Genomic DNA, 18,021 nt, shown 5'->3' with positions numbered 1-18,021 from the left:
GGTGGAGGCATTCAGTCTCCATGTCATAGGATGTATACTGAGATACAGATACTTACATTTGTGTCTAAATTAATAGTATCAACATGGTTGGGCCCAGAGGGTATTATACTAAGTGAAATAAATCAGGCAGAGAAAGACAAATAACGTATGATTTCACTTATATGTAGAATCTGAAAAACAAAACTAATAAAACAGAAACAGGCTTGTAAATACAGAGAACAAACTAATGATTGTAAGAGGGAAGGAGGAGAGGGGATGGGTGAAATAGGTGAAGGGGATTAAGCAGTACCAATTTCCAGTTATAAAATAAGTAAGTCATAGGAATGTACAGTATAGTTTACAAATTATAGTCAGTAACATTGTAATAACTTTGTATGGTGACAGATGGTAACTACACTTAACAAGGTGATCATTTTGTAATGTATATAAATGTTGAATCCCTGTGTTGTACCTGAAACTAACACAATATTGTATGTCAACTATACTTGAATAAAAAGAAAAGAATTAACAGGCACATATGGCATTTTTGCAGACATTGAGTTATTGCCACAACTGTTGCATGGGGAGATCATGTCCTGGGAATTTCATACTAATGAGGAAAAGAAACCTCATGGTTGTAGAAATTTCACAGATAAGGCAGAGTAATTAACTCATGATGATCTGTTACTTTTCCCCCTCTATGCTAAAAGGCTTCCTTGAACAGCTGGAATATCTAGAGTTTAAGGGCATTTTGCTAAGTAACACCCTGTATCACTTTGATTTTTCTGCCTTTTAAAAAAACATGGTTTTGGGGCGCCTGGGGGGTTCAGTTGGGTAAGCGTCCGATTTCGGCTCAGGTTGTGATCTCAAGGTTCATGGGTTTGAGCCCCGTGTTCAGTTCTGTGGTGACAGCTTAGAGCCTGGAGTCTGCTTCAGATTCTGTCTACCTCTCTCTCTGCTCCTCCCTTGCCTGTGCTTTCTCTCTCAAAGATGAATAATAAACATGTTAAAAACTAAAGAAAAATAAAAGAGCATGGTTTTGAGGTTACAGTAAAGTTTATGACTGTCTTGCCTTTTAAGGATTATCCCTGTAAATTGGCTCTTATTCTGAGAGATTTTTTAGGATAGAAGAGAGGGCCACTGTTAGAACTAACTGTGGTAATTTCACATTACTTACAACATGTTTTCTCCATACTCTGGCCCCTGGCTACTCTTATGGGACTTAGTCATTCGTGTACAAATGAGGCTAGGTATACTGAGAGAGGAAAATAACTAGAGCGTCCATTCCAAGGAGCCCTTGTCACCTTGTTCACTAATACAGGGAGCCAGAGTAGGCAGCAGCAGGCTGACTGGTCTGTACCCCTTACCCTTCTACCAGTGGAGGTAGGGCCTGCTGGGAAAGCTGAACTCCTTACTGTGAGAAAGTCCTAGTAGCCACTGTTGCTGGTCCCCTGCTGCCGTAGACCAAGCCTTTGTAGGATGGAACCAGCCTCTTGGAGTTAGCAATTCTGAGTCTGGGCTTGCTTCCTTGCCCCCCACTCCACCCACCCACCTCTTCCCCTGCTGTCAGAATCTAGACAGTCATTGTGAAAAAGCCTGGGAATAATACTTGACTTTGTAGGCCTGTGGAAACATGTTAAAATCCCTTATAGGTCCAAAGTGAGATTATAGGAGCCACCTTGTTAGATTGACCAATACCTTGGCCTATGGAGTTGCTAATCTTATATGAAGTTTATGTTGACACAGTTCTATCCATTGCACTACTTTTTCCAAGTAGACATATATTTTCAGTAGACAAAGATGGGACTGAATAGATTTTAAACACAACACATGGAGGACACACTTATAGATTCTTGAAACCAGATCTCCTGTTTTTCTGTAGTTACCATGGCGATGGGTGCTATAGAGATGTGCAGACCTTACTGTGACCTCTTCTTGGTGCAGGGATGCCTGGCTTCATTGTCCACCTGGGCCTGGCAAGTCTGGCTGGTTCCCTCCATGCCCTGAGAGGTGGAGGTGCCGTCTTCCCCTCTGGGACCAGCTGTCTCCAGTCTTGGCCTGCCCTGCCCTGCTGGTCCATTAAAAGCAGGGCTCGCCAGGGAACAATCTTCTCGGGTTGCCTGTAATCTGAGTGAGCCAAGGTAAGTGTTGTAGGATGGGCAGCAGCAGCTTCTGAAGCTTCCAGTGGGAGCCTGGGCATTTACTTCTCAGAAATCAAAGGATTGAGCTAATGTTTCATACTAAAAACAAAAACAAAAACAAAAAACAAAAACCCAAACGACAATCAGTGGTTTAGAAAACCCCTCCACTGCACACATAAATGCAGTATAGTACAGCTTCATTTTCCATGTTGTTAGTAGTCTGTGGTGACATCATACTGATTTCACATGCATGTTAGCTGGGACATAGGACGAATGACCTTGCATTCAGAAGGACTCCGGCTTGGTCCCAACTCCACTGTTAACTTTCTAAATGACGTTGGACATATCACTTAAATCTCTCACTCTTCATTCCTTCATGGTCAATGGGACCCTGCTTGAAAGTGACTTAGCCTGGTGTGCCCAGGTGTGTTAGACTTCAGTCTGGTGCTTTGTCTGTATCACCCTCCCAGGGTGAACTCAAGGACCTTCTGTGCTTTTTGAGGTTTTGAAGCACTCAAGGGGTGCTTTTGAGGTTCTGTTGAGTCTGTTTGTAGAGAGGGACACATCTGGAAGCTAGTAGCACTTCTAGGTTCTCCAAAAGGGGGATCCAGCAGAATGCACCCTATTGAGCCACTCTCTGCCTCCACCCCCAAATGCTGTTCACAGTCCTCATCCACGAGAGAAGCTGAAGCCACATGTGACAACTGTTGCACCTTAGTGAAAGGGAATATGATGACTCTACTTAAGCCACAGGACACATGCTTTCAAGATTGTTCCAAAGTTAGAATCATTTTCACTTGATAGTACCTAGGGGTGACCCATGGTCATGTCAGCATTTCCTCTGTTAACACCAGCCCTTGTGGGATGTCTGATGCCTGGGCTTTATTCTTACAAAATGTAGTCCTACCCATTTCAGAATTCAGTCAGGGCTTCTGATCCCACCCAGATGCCTCTCGTGGGAAAGAGTCTTCTTCCTCTCAGCCCTGAGGTCTGGTCTCTCATATGAGGTGAGGAGACACTCAGAACAGGGCAAGTCTTAATTTGTTTCATTTGTAGTAGGGAGTCTCTTTACCAGGACTTTGGCAGCATCAACAGTAGACTCCTGGCCCGTACTCTGAGCTCTTTTCAGTGCTTCAGGTGTCCTCCCTGGTGTCTGCTTTGAATGCTTGCTCTCTTGTATTTGGACATGCTACAGATGAGCACACCCCTGTCCTCAGTAAAAAGAAAGCCTGCCAGAGCAGTCTTGAACTTCTGAGCGATGTCAGTTGTTGGGGTTACTAAGATGCCGGTACTCTTGGACTAATTAGTAGTTGTATTGCATTCTGGTTGCTTATTGTCCAGATGTGCAAAAAATGTGTGTTTAATAAATCTGATGCAAGAATTTTGTGTCCCTAGAGTCTCTACTTTTCCAGGATTCTTTGTCTGAAACTGCTCTTTATCAAGAGGTTAATAGTCATCCAGTCAGTGAACTGTGGGATTGAATTCACCCAGTGATTAAAGTGAAAAGGATGAAGGTTGTGTGTAAGATTTCCTGAGCAGTGGCAGTGCCAGGGTTCAGAGGAGACCTCAGGCCATGTATTGTATAAACTCAGAAGCTGTTGACTTAGACAGCCTGGTTTCCTCAGAGTTTTGGGGAGGCCCCACTTGCATTCTAGCCTCCCTGAGGTCTGGGAGCAAAGCAGAGCCAGTTAAGTGGCTGTTGACCTGAGGCAGATAGCACTTCTCTGCCTGTCCGTTTCCTGAGTGGCATGCAAAACTGGTGCTTGGTGAGGGGCTGGATTTCAAACAGTATTAAGGAAAACAAATTCTTCACACCACATCCAGGAACAGGGCTTCTTCCCCCTGTTGAGAGTTTCCTGGTGTCCTGATAAGGTTTGAAAAGCTCACTGGGAGTGTCTCCACGCAGACCAGCTGGTAAACAGTTCTGAGTCCGTCCTCAATTCCTTTTGTAACGCTTGTTAGGAAGTGGTTTCACGGTCATTATCTTATTTGATCCTCCAAATAGTCTTGTGGTATGGGACACTGGGCTGCAGGTGAATAATGTAGAGCTAGATTTGGAGGCTCTGAAGAGATTTGCCTTCCTGCGCCCGGTTTCTGCCCTCCATAGTAGCTCTACGGTTCTTTGTTCCCAGATCACATACAGGGTTTGTAAGTAGGATGTTAGAATTTACTCTATTTATGTAGCACGTATCCAGAAAAGAATTTTTCCCCCCCGAAAAGAACTTTTGGGTAAACAACCAGTTGATTTATGTCTCCTGAGGCCTGATGGGACTATGTGGAGCCATTAAGAATTGACTTGGCCTGGGGAGCCTGGGTGGCTCAGTCGGTTAAGCGTCCCACTCTTGATTTCGGCTCTGGTCATTGATCTTACAGTTTGTAGGATTGAGCCTCTCATAGGGCTCCACACTGACAACACGGAGCCTGCTTGGGATTCTCTCTCCCTCGCTCTTTGCCCCTCCCTCTCTCCCTCTCTCAAAAAAAAAAAAAAGAAAAAGAAAAAGAAAAAATTAACTTGGCCTGATTATGGTGTTGTTTTTTAAATGTTTTAAATGTTTATTTACTTTTGAGAGAGAGAGACAGCGTGAGCAGGATTGGGGGGCGGGGCAGGAATGGCAGGGGCAGGCAGAGAGAAGGAAACACAGAATCCGAAGCAGGCTCCAGGTTCTGAGCTGTTAGCACAGAGCCCAGCATGGGGCTCAGACTCACGAACCATGAGATCATAGCCTCAATTGAAGTCCGAGGCTTAACTGACTGAGCCACCCAGGCGCCCTTGATTATGGTATTGTTAAATGGAAACAGGTATTCTCCAGGTGCCTGGGTGGCTAGGGTGCCTGGGTGGCTCATTTGGTTAAGTGGCTGACTTCGGCTCAGATCATGATCTCCTAGCTCATGGGTTCGAGCCCCACACTGGGCTCTGTGCCAACAGCTCAGAGCCTGGAGCCTGCTTCAGATTCTGTCTCCCTCTCTCTCTCTCTGCCCCTCCCCCACTTATTCTCTCTCTCTCTCTCTCTCTCTCTCTCTCTCTCTCTCTCCCCCTCTCCCTCCCTCCTTCAAAAATAAATAAACATTAAAAAGAAAAATTAAAAAAAAACAGGTATTCTCTCAAAGGTGAAAAGCCTTTAGGGCATATAAAGAAGGAACAGATCTTATAATCCAGGAAAGAGAGTCTGGGATTCTTGTATTCTGTATTTATCTAAAATCATTTATGGGGCACACAATGTACATGGTTTCTGCAAGAGGTAATACATTATTTTTGAACTGTGACCCTCCTAAATGTCAAAAGATGTAAGTGGGTGAGGTGGGATCATAGACGAAGATGTATATAATTGAAAGGTATTTATTGAAACCAAAGAGTGGAAGACACACACACACACACACACACAGAAAACCATGGGCTGCAGAAAAGAAGCTGCACCAATGACCAGAGGTAGACCTTTGGACAAAAGAAACTAGAGTCCTCTTTACTTCCAATGCTGGCTAAGAAAAGTAACCAGAGTCCAATGTAGTGCCTGCCCTTAGAGGCACATGGGTAAGGAGCAGCCTCCCTGGGCAAGGAGAGGATGGATGTGGAAATGGGCCTGTTTGGAGGGGTTGGAGTGGGGCAGGGAGCCAGTGCCCAGCTCTGATGTGGAGACAGCAGCCGAGGGCAGGGACTACAGGGGAGACCTGTAGGGAGGGGAGCAGCAGAGAAAACATAACACAGCCAGATAAACGCAGAAGCTAATCTCACTGGGCCCTAAGGGGTGAGAATGGTCTTGGCCAGCCTGAGGCATGGGAAATACAAACAAATCCTTAGTTAGAAAATCCAGACCCTAAGAGAGAGAGGAAGGGAAAGAAGGAGGGCAATCTGAAGAAAGATGAAACTAAATTTCATACCAGTTAGAGGCATAATACCCAATTAAAAATTTTTTTTCCTGGGGCGCCTGGGTGGCTCAGTCGGTTGAGCGTCCGACTTCGGCTCAGGTCATGATCTCGTGGTCTGTGAGTTCGAGCCCTGCGTCCGGCTCTGTGCTGACAGCTCAGAGCCTGGAGCCTGCTTCGGATTCTGTGTCTCCCTCTCTTTCTGCCCCTCCCCTGCTCATGCTCTGTCTCTCTCTGTCTCAAAAATAAATAAAAACGTTAAAAAAAAATTAAAAAAAATTTTTTTTCCTAATTAAAATTTTTATTGTATTTGGTATTTTATCTATTTAATTTTTAAAAGTAATCTCGGGGCGCCTGGGTGGCGCAGTCGGTTAAGCGTCCGACTTCAGCCAGGTCACCATCTCGCAGTCTGTGAGTTCGAGCCCCGCGTCAGGCTCTGGGCTGATGGCTCGGAGCCTGGAGCCTGTTTCCGATTCTGTGTCTCCCTCTCTCTCTGCCCCTCCCCCATTCATGCTCTGTCTCTCTCTGTCCCAAAAATAAATAAACGTTGAAAAAAAAAATTAAAAAAAAAAAAAAAGTAATCTCTAAACCCAACATGGGGCTCAAACTCAGAGCCCTAAAGTCAGGAGTTGCATGCTCTTCCAACTGAGCCAGCCAGGTGCCCCTGGTATTTAAAAAAAGTTTTTTTAATGTTTATTTTTATTTTTGAGAGAGAGAGAGAGAGAGAGAGACAGAATGAGAGTGGGTTGGGGCAGAGAGAGAGGGAGGCCCAGAATCTGAAGCAGGCTCCAGGCTCTGAGCTGTCAGCACAGAGCCCGATGCGGGGCTGGAACTCACGAGCTGTGAGATCATGACTTGAGCCGAAGTCGGACACCCAACTGACTGAGCCACCCAGGCACTCCATGCCCCTGGTATTTTAGAATTGAACCAATATTTTCTTGTCCCACACCCATTTAAGTTAGCTTTCTCAGTAGGCATTCTGTTTCTGCATCTATAACAGTTGTAGTTCAGGTTGGAGACTCCCCAGGGTGGGTTCTAAGTGATTTGGAACATGGCATTGGACTCTGAGAAACTGAGCCTACGGGAATCTTGATGATCTGTCTTGTAGGAAGCTTCTGGTTTACCTGGGGAAACAAGATGACAGCACTTGTGAAAGCCAAAGAATAATCTCTTATTAATGTGATGTTAGTTCTACACAGGAGTAAACTGAGCTGGGAACAGCCTTCTGGTAAGCAGGCAGGGACTCCTGGTGCCCAACCACAAGCTGTTTAGTGGGGAGGGTTGGGAACTGTGGCAGAGCCATACAGATGTCTGAGCAGCCGCTTTCCTTTTCCCTGTGGCTGTTTCCTTCTCTGTGCATGGGAATAACAACACTAGCTCATGTTGTGGGCATCTGTAGCTGGTAGCTGGTCACTGTCAATTCCAGAGTCAGGTGGGAGAATTGTTCTAATTCCAGGGAGCTGGTTGCAGTGCGTTTTCTTCCCCCTTCCCCCACCTTGCTCTTTAGTGCTGGCTGAGCTCAGCAGTCTGCTCCCTTCTTCCTTGGCTTTCCAGGGCAAAGAAGAATCAAAATGAAAAAGAATTGTTATAGGTTAGGTCTTTTTTGTGCCTTTTTGAATCACCAAATGGGGAATGAGTGATAATGTAGTCTGTCTGGTATCATTGCACTGAGCTTTCTGACTTCTGAGGTTTGCAGGATGTGTGTCCATGGAGGAGGATTTAACATCTTTGAACACATGAGTTCTTTCAAAAGCCCTAGTGCCTTGAGCCTGCAAATTAGCAGGAGCAAAGGCTTTGAACTGAGTGTTCTGGAACTCCTGGGCAGGTCCACAGGAACGAACTTTGCTGGAAGGAACATTGGCGATAGGGACATTGTTGCTGCTTCTATCAGACCTGATATGGGAGTGAAAACCTTTATCAGTCAGGTGAATACGTAGTACAGGAGTTATGGAGGTATGGAGGTAGATTTTATAAACAGAGGGTCACAGTTTTCTGGAATTAAAACACAGAGGGCAGGTGGACCTTTCTGAAATTTGTAAGAGCAAAGTAATGGCCCAGGTGACTTCCTGTGGACTCATGTAGTGCAGGATCTTACCTTAGCTGGTTTGCTTGGTCCATTTCCTCTCTCTTTCTCTCTCTCTGTCTCTGTCTCTGTCTCTCCTTCCCTCTCCCGCCCCCTCTTCCTCTCTCCCCTGCCTTTCTTCCCCCTTTTCAAGAGAATTTGGCCACTTTATATAAAAGAAGTAGCCAGTTTGCCAAAAAGTCAAATAACAAGTTTTATACTCTTTTGTTTTTATTGATTGATTGCTTGATTGGAACTGGTACATTGAGCTTTATTTTTTTCTTTTTTCTTTAATATAATTTATTGTGCGTTTTATACTCTTAAATAGCTTTCCTGTTACTGTCAGTATACTTCAGTACTTTTTCTTTTTTTTACTTACATACTTTTGTGCATGGTTGTAGTCAGCGTTTTGAGTCCTTTATTTAAAACAAGTTTGTGTAGACGTTTCCATAGTGGTTGCAGCCTATCAACTTGTCCCAGCTGTGCCAGGATTCTATTGTTTGCTGTTGTTTGAGCAGTCCAACCCTGTATTGTTAGGCTGTGTGACTTTTTTCTAACGTCATATTATGGCTACTTATCATTTTGGTACAGATTACTGTTAATCTTTTGGGATATTTTCTGTTGTTGTTTTTCCTGGTGGAGTGAGGCAGCTTCTTGATAATGAGAGGTTGAAGTCTAGAAAGTCTACATTTATGATTTGACCTCTGATTTTCTAGGGATTCCAGGGGCTCCTGCAAAGAAAAAAGGATTCAGGCATAGGGGGCCAGTCAGACCAAATTTGGACACGTAGCTTTTCAGAAGTGAATTCTTTTTCTGACATTGCAAGGTGGCTTCTGAATGCTGTACTCTACCCAGCCACCCCCTTGAGGAACAGTGACCAGGCCACATGATGGACACAGGCCGCCCTGCCTGGGCCCTGCTCGTATGGGTTGAATGTGCTAATTGAGCCTTTCTCAGAGCATTCTTCCCATCTGTGCAGATGGTGTTTTGAGTCCACATTAAGGACTCCGTATTCTTCCTTTTTTAAAATATATTTATTTATTTATTATTATTTTTTTTTAATTTTTTTTTTTCAACTTTTATTTATTTTTGGGACAGAGAGAGACAGAGCATGAATGGGGGAGGGGCAGTGAGAGAGGGAGACACAGAATCGGAAACAGGCTCCAGGCTCCGAGCCATCAGCCCAGAGCCCGACGCGGGGCTCGAACTCACGGACTGCGAGATCCTGACCTGGCTGAAGTCGGACGCTTAACCGACTGCGCCACCCAGGCGCCCCTATATTTATTTATTTTTGAGAGAGCACAAGCAGGGGAGGGGCAGAGAGGGAGACATAGAATCCGAAGCAGGCTCCAAGCTGTCAGCACAGAGCCTGACGCGGGGCTCGAACTCCCAAACCATGAGATCATGACCTGAGCCAAAGTTGGACGCTTAACTGACTGAGCCACCCAGGTGCCCCATCTGTATTCTTCCTTCTGAGTGGAGTAGGCCAGTACCTATCTTTCCTTCAAAAACGAAATTGTTAAATCATGTTTTGAGTTTAGAAAACTATTGAAGTAGTCAACACCAGAGTACTTTTTGTTGTCCACAGGTGCCACGTTGTTGGCAGGATGCATGAGATCATTGCCTGCCTGCTTTCTTTCCTTCGGATTTTTTTAAAGTTTTTATTTATGTAAGTAATCTGTACACCCAGCATGGGGCTTGGACTTACGATCCCGAGATGAAGAGTCGCATGCTCTTCCGCCTGAGCCAGCCAGGCACACCCCCCTTCCCCCACCTTTGGATTTTTAATTTAACAAGTGTTTGTTGAGAACTTGTTATTTCCCAGGCTCTGGAGCTCCAGCAATGAAACAGACACCTGTGGCCCTGCCCCTGGGGCCAGAGTTGGACCTCCCTTGAGTTGAGAGGAGGGGATTAGGGGCTCTAGGGCAGGACTGAGGTTGAAGAAGGTGGGAGGAAGGTGTGCCTGAAGACTGGCACAAAGTGCTGATGAGGAGGCATCTGTGGCAGCCTGCTTTCCCTCCCCCTTTCATATTTGTAAGAGAAGCAAAAGGTCCTGTTGGTTGAGCAAGACTACACCCTCCCAGAGTGTGCAGTTATTATCAAACAAAACAATTAATGATCAGATTGAATTACATAAATAATGACTGTTGTGCAGCATGATAATTAGGTGCAGAAAGTTTACCTAAGTTACTGCAGCTGGTAACCTAGGGCAGCCCGATTGCACACTTGTTCTTGTGTTTGCCTACTTTCAGTTTCACCTGCAGGCAGCATGGGAGGTGCAGTCCTCAGGTACCTGGGGTATGTCTTCAGCATGGCCATGTGGGCCTGCCACCTGTCTAGAGGCTCTGGGACCTTTTACTCTCCCCTCTTCCCTCTGCTGGGTGGCCCATCCAGCACCTTCTCTGAGCAGCCTGAGGGCCGACTGGCCTGAGATAAATCTTGGCTCTGAGGGTCCTCATGGGCATAGAGCTCAGATGTTCTTTCTTAAGTCTGTAAAAGGAGGTCAGCATGGACAAGCTGGTGTGAGACCTATTCTGCAGCCAACAAAGTCTGCCTTGGCCCCTTGGTAAAAGGACACAGGATGTATAGCTGGGCACCCTTAGGCCATCTCTATGGTCTGTCCCATTTTACTTTGTTTACATTGTTCCTTGATCCAGAGGCCCTTCCTCTCCTCCACCCTAAATCCTGTATGGTGTTGAGGGAGCTGGGTAAGCACCCCCCCTTCTCCAGGAAGCCTTTCTGAATAGCCTTCTCTCCATGTGATGACCACCTACTTTCACATCCTGGACTTAACGTTAATGAACCATAGCCTTCATCAGCATTATTAGAGATGAAAGTATATGTGATTTGGGAGTCAAGGGAAGGTCCCATTTTCTATATATTCTGTTTTTCTTTTTCCAGCTTTGTTGAGGTATAGTTGACAAGTAAAATTATAATATATTTCGTGGTGCCTGGATGGCTCAGTTGGTTAAGCATCCGACTTCAGCTCAGGTCATGATCTTGTGGTTTGTGGGTTCAAGCCCTGTGTCAGGCTCTGTGCTGACAGCTTCAGAGCCTGGAGCTTGCTTTGGATTTTGTGTCTCCCCCTCTCTCTCTGCCCCTCCCCTGCTGGCATTCTGTCTCTCTTCCTCTCTCTCTCAAAAATAAATAAGCATTAAAAATTTTTTTTGTTGAGGGTGACTGGGTGGCTCTGTCGGTTAAACATCCATCTTTGGTCAGGTCATAATTTCACGGTTTGTGAGTTTGTGAGCCCAGCATCCTGCTCTGTGCTGACAGCTCAGAGCCTGGAGCCTGCTTCAGATTCTGTCTCCCTCTCTCTGCCCTTCCCCAGATCACACTCTCTTTCTCTCTCTCAAAATTAAATAAACATGAAAAATTTTATTAAAAAAATTAAATTATAATATGTTTAAAGTATACGATGTGATTTATAATTATGGATTCTCATAATTGAATGAACATCTATCACCTCAAATATTTTTCTGTGACAACGCTTAAAAGCTACATTTTTTACCAATTTCAGTTATGCAGTAAAGTATTATTAACTCTAGTCACCATGCTGTTCACAGATCCTCAGGTCTTATTCATCTTATAACTGAAAACTTGTACCCTTTTACCAACATCTCCCTATTGCTCCCACCCTTATCCCCTGGCAACTACCATTCTACCCTCTGTTTTTATGACTTAAGCCTCTTTTTTTAGATTCCACATACAAATGATACCCTGCATGTCTTTGTCTGGCTTATTTCACTTTCTGCTATTTATTTTCTAAGCATTCTAGGACAACAGCAGTTAAGCCTCAGTCAAAATACAAAGGCAATCATATCTACTATTTAGTGAGTGCTTACCATGTGGTAGGCACTGTGCTAAAAGCCTTATCTTCCCTGTTCTCACTTAATCCTGTCAATCCCACTGTATAAATGCTAAATATAAAGGTTCAGAAAGAGCATGCTGAGCAAACCATGTATTATAATATCCCAAAAGATAAGATGTAATTACATGTCTGGAGAAAACTCAGGATACGTACTAACGTTAACAGTGAGTGTATCTGTGGAGTGAATTAGAGGTTGATTTTTATTTTCTTCTTTAAACCTTCAAAGGACCATTACTTACACTTTTTTTGTGTAAAAAAAACCTGTTTCTGGGTAGAGCATGTAGAAAATCTCAGTAAATAGATACTGGTTGAGGTAGGAAAATAAAGACCTCTTCTTTCCTTGGCTTGATTGGGTAGTTCTGGTTTCGTGAGTTACATTAGTAACTGGTGAACTGTGCTGCTGTTCATCTGGAAAGTTTCCCAGATGGGCTGCTCTTTTGTGCTCCAGAGCAGAGGCCTCCAGGGGTGGAGGGTTAGCTTGTCTGGTGGGACCGTATTTCCCTGGTTTAGGAAGGTTCGGAAGGTTCAGCAGCAAAGGGAGAGCGGCTGGCTTGTCTTTCTTCCTTCAGCCCCTCAAAGTCTGGAGCAGGCTGGGGACAGTCCACTTGCTTGGGGACTCTGAATACCTGACTCAGCTCGTCGAGTGCCTTTCCAGCTGCTCTTCTTAGCGTCTTCAAATGGCCTGGCTCACTGTTCCAATTAACTGCCCTGCCCCGCGGCTCTGTGCACAAGGCCACCCTGCCTGTGACAGCTGGGACGGGTTGCTGCCCAACTCAGAGTCGCTCCGCTCGGTGCACCACTGCTTTTGGTTTTAAGCTTTATCTATGATGTTATTTGTTATTTTGTGTTTTAGGTTAACTTCTGATTTTGATATAATTTCAAACATACAGAAAAGCTGCAAGAATGATACAAGTAACTCTTGTGTACCTTTTATCCAAATTCACTGCCAGTGTTTTGTTTCATTTGCTTTGACTTGAGTGTTCCCTCCCTCCCTCTCCCTAACAGGTATGTGCACGCACGCACACTTTCTGAACCATTTTACAGTTAACTTGCAGAAGTGTGGCCTTTAATTTTGAATACTTCAGGATGTATTTCCTAAAACAAAGACATTCTCTTATATACTCACAGTACAATTATAAAAAAAAAAAAGCAAGTTCAGTATCAGTTTGACGCTATTACCTCATCTCCTGTCCATATTCAAATCTTGTCCATATCCGGATAATGGTCCCAGTAATGGCAGAGTTTTATTTTTAAAGAAAACACTCCTGAGGCGCGTGGGTGACTCCTCCGTTATGTTGGCTCAGAGGAGAGCAGAACCAGCAGGTGTCTGGGGGAAGTGATGCTGTGGGCGCCACATCACCAGCTCCTTGTGTCTCTACAGGACCAGAAGAGTGAGAGCAGCAAGAATCTCACTCGGCAACCATGTCAGTGGAACTGGAGACCTCAGAGGGGGTGGATGAGTCGGAGAAAAAGAGCTTTGGGGCCTCAGAAAAAGAAAACCACACCAGGTGAGTGGTGGTGGCTGGCTGTGTTGAGTCATGTGCCCGGGGCCTTGTATGTGGGAGGCACCAGGGTGTGGGGAGTGTCGCTGCTGTTTCCCCCGGGACCCCTGATTGGGATTGCAGAGAGAAGTGGCATGCAGCACCCTGGGCTGCTCAGCTTTCTCCCCATTTGTTCCCGAGGAAGCAGGACAGGCACTGCTAGGAGTGCTGAGGAATAGAATTTGATGGTTTCCCTGATCCTTGTTTCTTTTGTGGTGAAAAAGGGTAATCAGGCAAAACTGGCACCTTTTCCAGTGTTTTCCACCCCTTAGGATGTGGGAGCAGCTCTGACTCCAGGGGTTTTTCTTACTGGGTAGAGACACTTCATGAATTCCCAGAGCCTGTTCTTCATTGTTCTTATCTTATTGAGCCCTGTCATTGACAAAGTGCTTTTTTATATCTTGAAATAATTGCTAGTAAGAAATGATTCTCAGCATGTAGGTGATAGGAGCCCGATCTCCTAAAGAAGCCAGCAGAGGGTGGGCTGTATGGGGCCGCGTTTTTATCTCTTTGGTGGATGGACCGTGTGGACCACACGGGCTACTGCGCAGCGCCTCCCGTCTTCAGGGTCATGGCTTCTTTGTTTCCCTCGCTGGTTGCTGCCTGTGACACCTGTCAGCACAGCTCCATCCTGTATAATTTTGTTAAGCGGTACAAGCCCAGGTACTGGCTCCAACTTCCTCAGCCTTTGTCTCCTTCTCCTCCTGCCTCTGGGCCAAGCCACATGCAGTCCTGAAGAGGCTGTGGGTCCCAGGTGGGAGGAAGGCAGCAAGGCTGCCCCGGGACATCCACAGTCAGTCCATCACAGCAGTGTGGATTCCATGAGACACGTTCCCAAAGGCTCGCTGTTCCTGCAGAAGCCAGCACACGCTGTGCGGGGATTAGAGGTGGGCTTTTTATCAGGCACTAGGTGGTCACAGAGGCAAAGCATTGTTCATTCAGGTGGTTCAGACATGGACACTGTTAGGAAGTAGGCCACAGTCCTCCACATGTCATCCAAGTCCTGGGGGCCGACTCACATCTGCCTGTTCCGTGCTCCCTAGCAAGACCCTGTATTCAGGCTGGGGTTGAGTTTCTCAGAAGCTCCTGCGTCTATCTCAGCGAGGGGACACCCTGAAACTAGGAAGGGCTAATTCACACATGCACACGTGCGTGTGCGCACACCTTCTATCTCCACAGGATGGCTGACCTCTCCGAGCTCCTGAAGGAAGGGACCAAGGAAGCACATGACCGGGCAGAAAACACCCAATTTGTCAAGGACTTCTTGAAAGGCAACATCAGGAAGGAGCTGTTTAAGGTTTGTGCCCTTGGTCATGGATAGGGTCAGGTTGGGGGCCTCGGTCGTGTCAGGAACATCCCCTTGGAACAGTTCTTCAGTGGAAGCTGGGCCTTTTGCCACCTGCTCTCCATTCTTTTGACAGCAGACTGTGGTTTTCAGGTAGCTTAAATAGAATAACATAGTGATGGTGTGAAGCAGAAGTATCCACGTTCCGTGTCATTCCTTTAAGAAACATAAAAAGTTGCCTGGGTGTGTGAAATAATCCACTGTGTCAAAATGGGCCTGCGGGAATTAGAGGGGGCATGCGACTGGATGGAGCCTTCCTCTATGGCTGCTCAGACGCAAGGGCATTGGGCTCAGGAGGGGTGTTTGCTGGTCAAGGGCTGCCAGAACTGCAGCCCTCCCCGTGGTCTCCCCTGTCACCCTCAACAGCTGGCCACTACTGCACTTTACTTCACATATTCAGCCCTGGAGGAGGAGATGGAACGCAACAAGGACCACCCAGCCTTTGCCCCCTTGTACTTCCCCACGGAGCTGCACCGGAAGGAGGCACTGACCAAGGACATGGAGTATTTCTTTGGCGAGAACTGGGAGGAGCAGGTGCAGTGCTCCCAGGCTGCCCAAAAGTATGTGGAGCGGATCCACTATGTGGGGCAGAATGAGCCGGAGCTGCTGGTGGCGCATGCATACACCCGCTACATGGGGGACCTTTCAGGGGGCCAGGTGCTGAAGAAGGTGGCCCAGCGGGCCCTGAAACTCCCCAGCACGGGAGAAGGGACCCAGTTCTATAAGTTTGAGAACGTGGACAATGCTCAACAGTTCAAGCAGCTCTACCGGGCCAGGATGAATGCCTTGGACCTGAACCTAAAGACCAAAGAGAAGATCGTGGAGGAGGCCAACAAGGCCTTTGAGTACAACATGCAGGTACTGCTGAGGTCAGGCAGAAGGGGGCCCCTGACTGGGGGGGGGGTGATCCGGAGCTGCCGTAACAGGCACCAGTGCTTTAGGCCCGATACGGGGCGGCCTTCCAGGGAGAAAATCGTAGGACCAAATAGGCCACAGAGGGCATGAGCCCATGATGGCTTCACTTTGGTGGACAGCTTTTGTGTTTTTGTTCCGAGGAGGGCAAGGCCCTAGCACGTAGAGGGAGGTCACTCCCTCTCACCACAGGATTCTGGTCTTGAGTGGATTTCCTCCTTTTTAGCAAGGGCTGCCCCACTTGATCAGTTCAAGGAGAGAACCAAGCAGGGTGAGAACTCAGCTGACAAGTTTTTTTTAAATGGGGCTAAGCCTGGGGAGGCAGATTCTGTCCTGGAGTCCAGGTTGGCCCTCGGCACCAGGAGGGTGGCCGAGGCGGGGAAAGGAAGCACCAGCCCCGACACAGCCCCATCAGATCAGTCCCACATCAGTGAGCCTCCGTGGGCCACTTAGGATGGGTCAGCCCTACTGGGGCCTCAGTTCTCCCACGTTCCTCTCCGTCATTCTTGCTGAAAATACCTAGCAACTGCGAATGGGGAAGGACCAATGTTAACGTGGTATTTTGGGGCAACGCTTTTGTTCTCTCCTGTTTCTGCCCTGGTAGCTCCAGCTGTGGGCTGTGTCTCTGGTCAGTGCCCAGGGAGGAGCTCCCACAGTCAGCAGCACAGGTGTGGCCCCACCTCTGAGCTTGTGCCAGGGAGCAGCATTGGGTCCCTGTGGCTGCCCCCGCTGCAGATTCGGGCTGCTCCTTGACTGGTTTGCACTTTGGAGTCCACTGAAAGCTGTTCATCCCCTGCTCCTGCAGATTTTCGATGAACTGGACCAGGCTGGCTTCTTGTTGGCCAAAGAGACCCTGGAGGATGGGCTCCCCATGCACGATGGGAAAGGAGATGTGCGTAAATGCCCCTACTACGCTGCTAAACAAGATGGAGGTAGGTCTTGCCTGTCCAAAACTCTCCTCCAGGGTGGGCGTGTCAGCGTTCTCCACTGATGCCCTGTCCCCTGTTGGTGCCGCCACACAGGTGCCCTGGAGGGCAGCAGCTGCCCCTTCCGAACAGCCCTGGCTGTGCTGAGTAAGCCTAGCCTCCAGTTCATTCTGGCCGCTGGTGCGGCCCTTGTTGCCGGCTTCTTGGCCTGGTACTACGTGTGAAGGACCCATCATACCGCCTTGGCGCCATCTTCCCGATTGACCACTGGCCCATCCCCACCTGTGACTAAACTACCACCTCAGGTGACTTTTTTTTTTTAAATGCTGGGTTTGAGAAAACAAGCAACCAATAAAAGCCAGACGCTAAAGCCTCTGCCTGTAGCGTCCTCTGTGTGGGCTAGATGCCGAGCAGGGTGCAGGCCCTCCATTCCTGCAGCCGTTGGGCCATGGTACCGGGAGCAGCCAGTGCAGCTCAGCAGGCCAGTCTGAGTCTCTGGAACCAGCTCTGCTCCCAGGGCACCCACACCGCTTATCCTGAGGCTCCTTCCCTTCATCATTCCTCGTGCTGGCATTTAGGTGGGTATTTTTCCCCTAGTGGGAACAGAGCATCCAGCAAGCCCAGGTTGCTGTAGCTCTGTGGGAGGGAGGAGGCCTGTCCTTGGGGGGGGGGGGGGGGGGGGGGGGGGGGGGGGCTTGCATCCTGTCTCAGAGGCCCTGGGAGCTCCATCCTGAGTAGCCAGTCCTCTTCCTGCTCAAGCAGAAACCCGAGAGGGGGTCTGTTTAGCTATGGCGCATCCCCTCCTTTGACCTGTGTAAATGCTACAGCACTCAATAAAGTGGACTCTGACAGCTGCCTCCCTCTTTCCTGGCGCCAACATTATCCTTCGCAGCCAGTCTTGGCCTTGTGCTCTCAACACTCCTGGTCACCTCACAGCCCTCTGCCCAGAGCCAAATCTATCATCTGGTCTTGTGATTTTCTCTCAGAAGTGCTTTGAAGGTTTCCTACATTTTGAGATAGTTTGTTTATAAATAAGGATCAAGAGCATTATGTAACAATTCATGGTCTAAAATACAAATGTGAATTTAAATACTTTTATTGATAGGAATCTGTTTCCTGTTTTATATTTTGAGGATCTGCAAAACTTTTATTCAAAAAAGGATTAAATGGTGGGGAAAACTTGTCTTCAACTCGTGACCAAGCCAACCCACTTCACAGTTAAGATGAGGGGTAGGGAAGGAGCTGGCTCAACCTGGGGGCCGATTGCCTACCTCCCATTAGCCTTCAGACCAGAAGCCTCAGCCCCAGTGGCTTGCTGTCTTGCTTAAGGGAGCGAGGGTATTTGCCTGCAGGGTGGGATGACCCTGAGCTCAAGCCAGGGGG

General features: G+C 47.3%; 1 protein-coding gene across 6 annotated transcripts in view; it reads left to right on the top strand.

Annotated features, from left to right (window-relative positions):
• Positions 1-17,489, top strand: part of HMOX2 (heme oxygenase 2) — a 34,270-nt gene extending 16,781 nt beyond the window's left edge. For 4 of the 6 annotated variants that reach the window (XM_043560675.1, XM_043560677.1, XM_043560673.1 and 1 more), the window contains exons 2-6: positions 13,296-13,422; positions 14,635-14,752; positions 15,167-15,658; positions 16,518-16,644; positions 16,735-17,489. In XM_043560675.1, coding sequence (XP_043416610.1) covers positions 13,337-13,422; positions 14,635-14,752; positions 15,167-15,658; positions 16,518-16,644; positions 16,735-16,862 — 951 coding nt within the window. In that variant the 5' untranslated portion in view covers positions 13,296-13,336 and the 3' untranslated portion in view covers positions 16,863-17,489. Of the gene's footprint in view, positions 1-1,923; positions 2,121-9,631; positions 9,713-13,295; positions 13,423-14,634; positions 14,753-15,166; positions 15,659-16,517; positions 16,645-16,734 lie in introns of those variants that run through there. The other 2 variants (XM_043560674.1, XM_043560672.1) reach the window with 2 other exon arrangements.
• Positions 17,490-18,021: the final 532 nt, after the last annotated feature.

The sequence above is a fragment of the Prionailurus bengalensis genome, chromosome E3, assembly GCF_016509475.1.
Source record: "Prionailurus bengalensis isolate Pbe53 chromosome E3, Fcat_Pben_1.1_paternal_pri, whole genome shotgun sequence".
In the NCBI taxonomy this organism is placed as follows: domain Eukaryota; kingdom Metazoa; phylum Chordata; class Mammalia; order Carnivora; family Felidae; genus Prionailurus; species Prionailurus bengalensis.
This window is presented reverse-complemented; position numbering and strand designations above follow the sequence as displayed.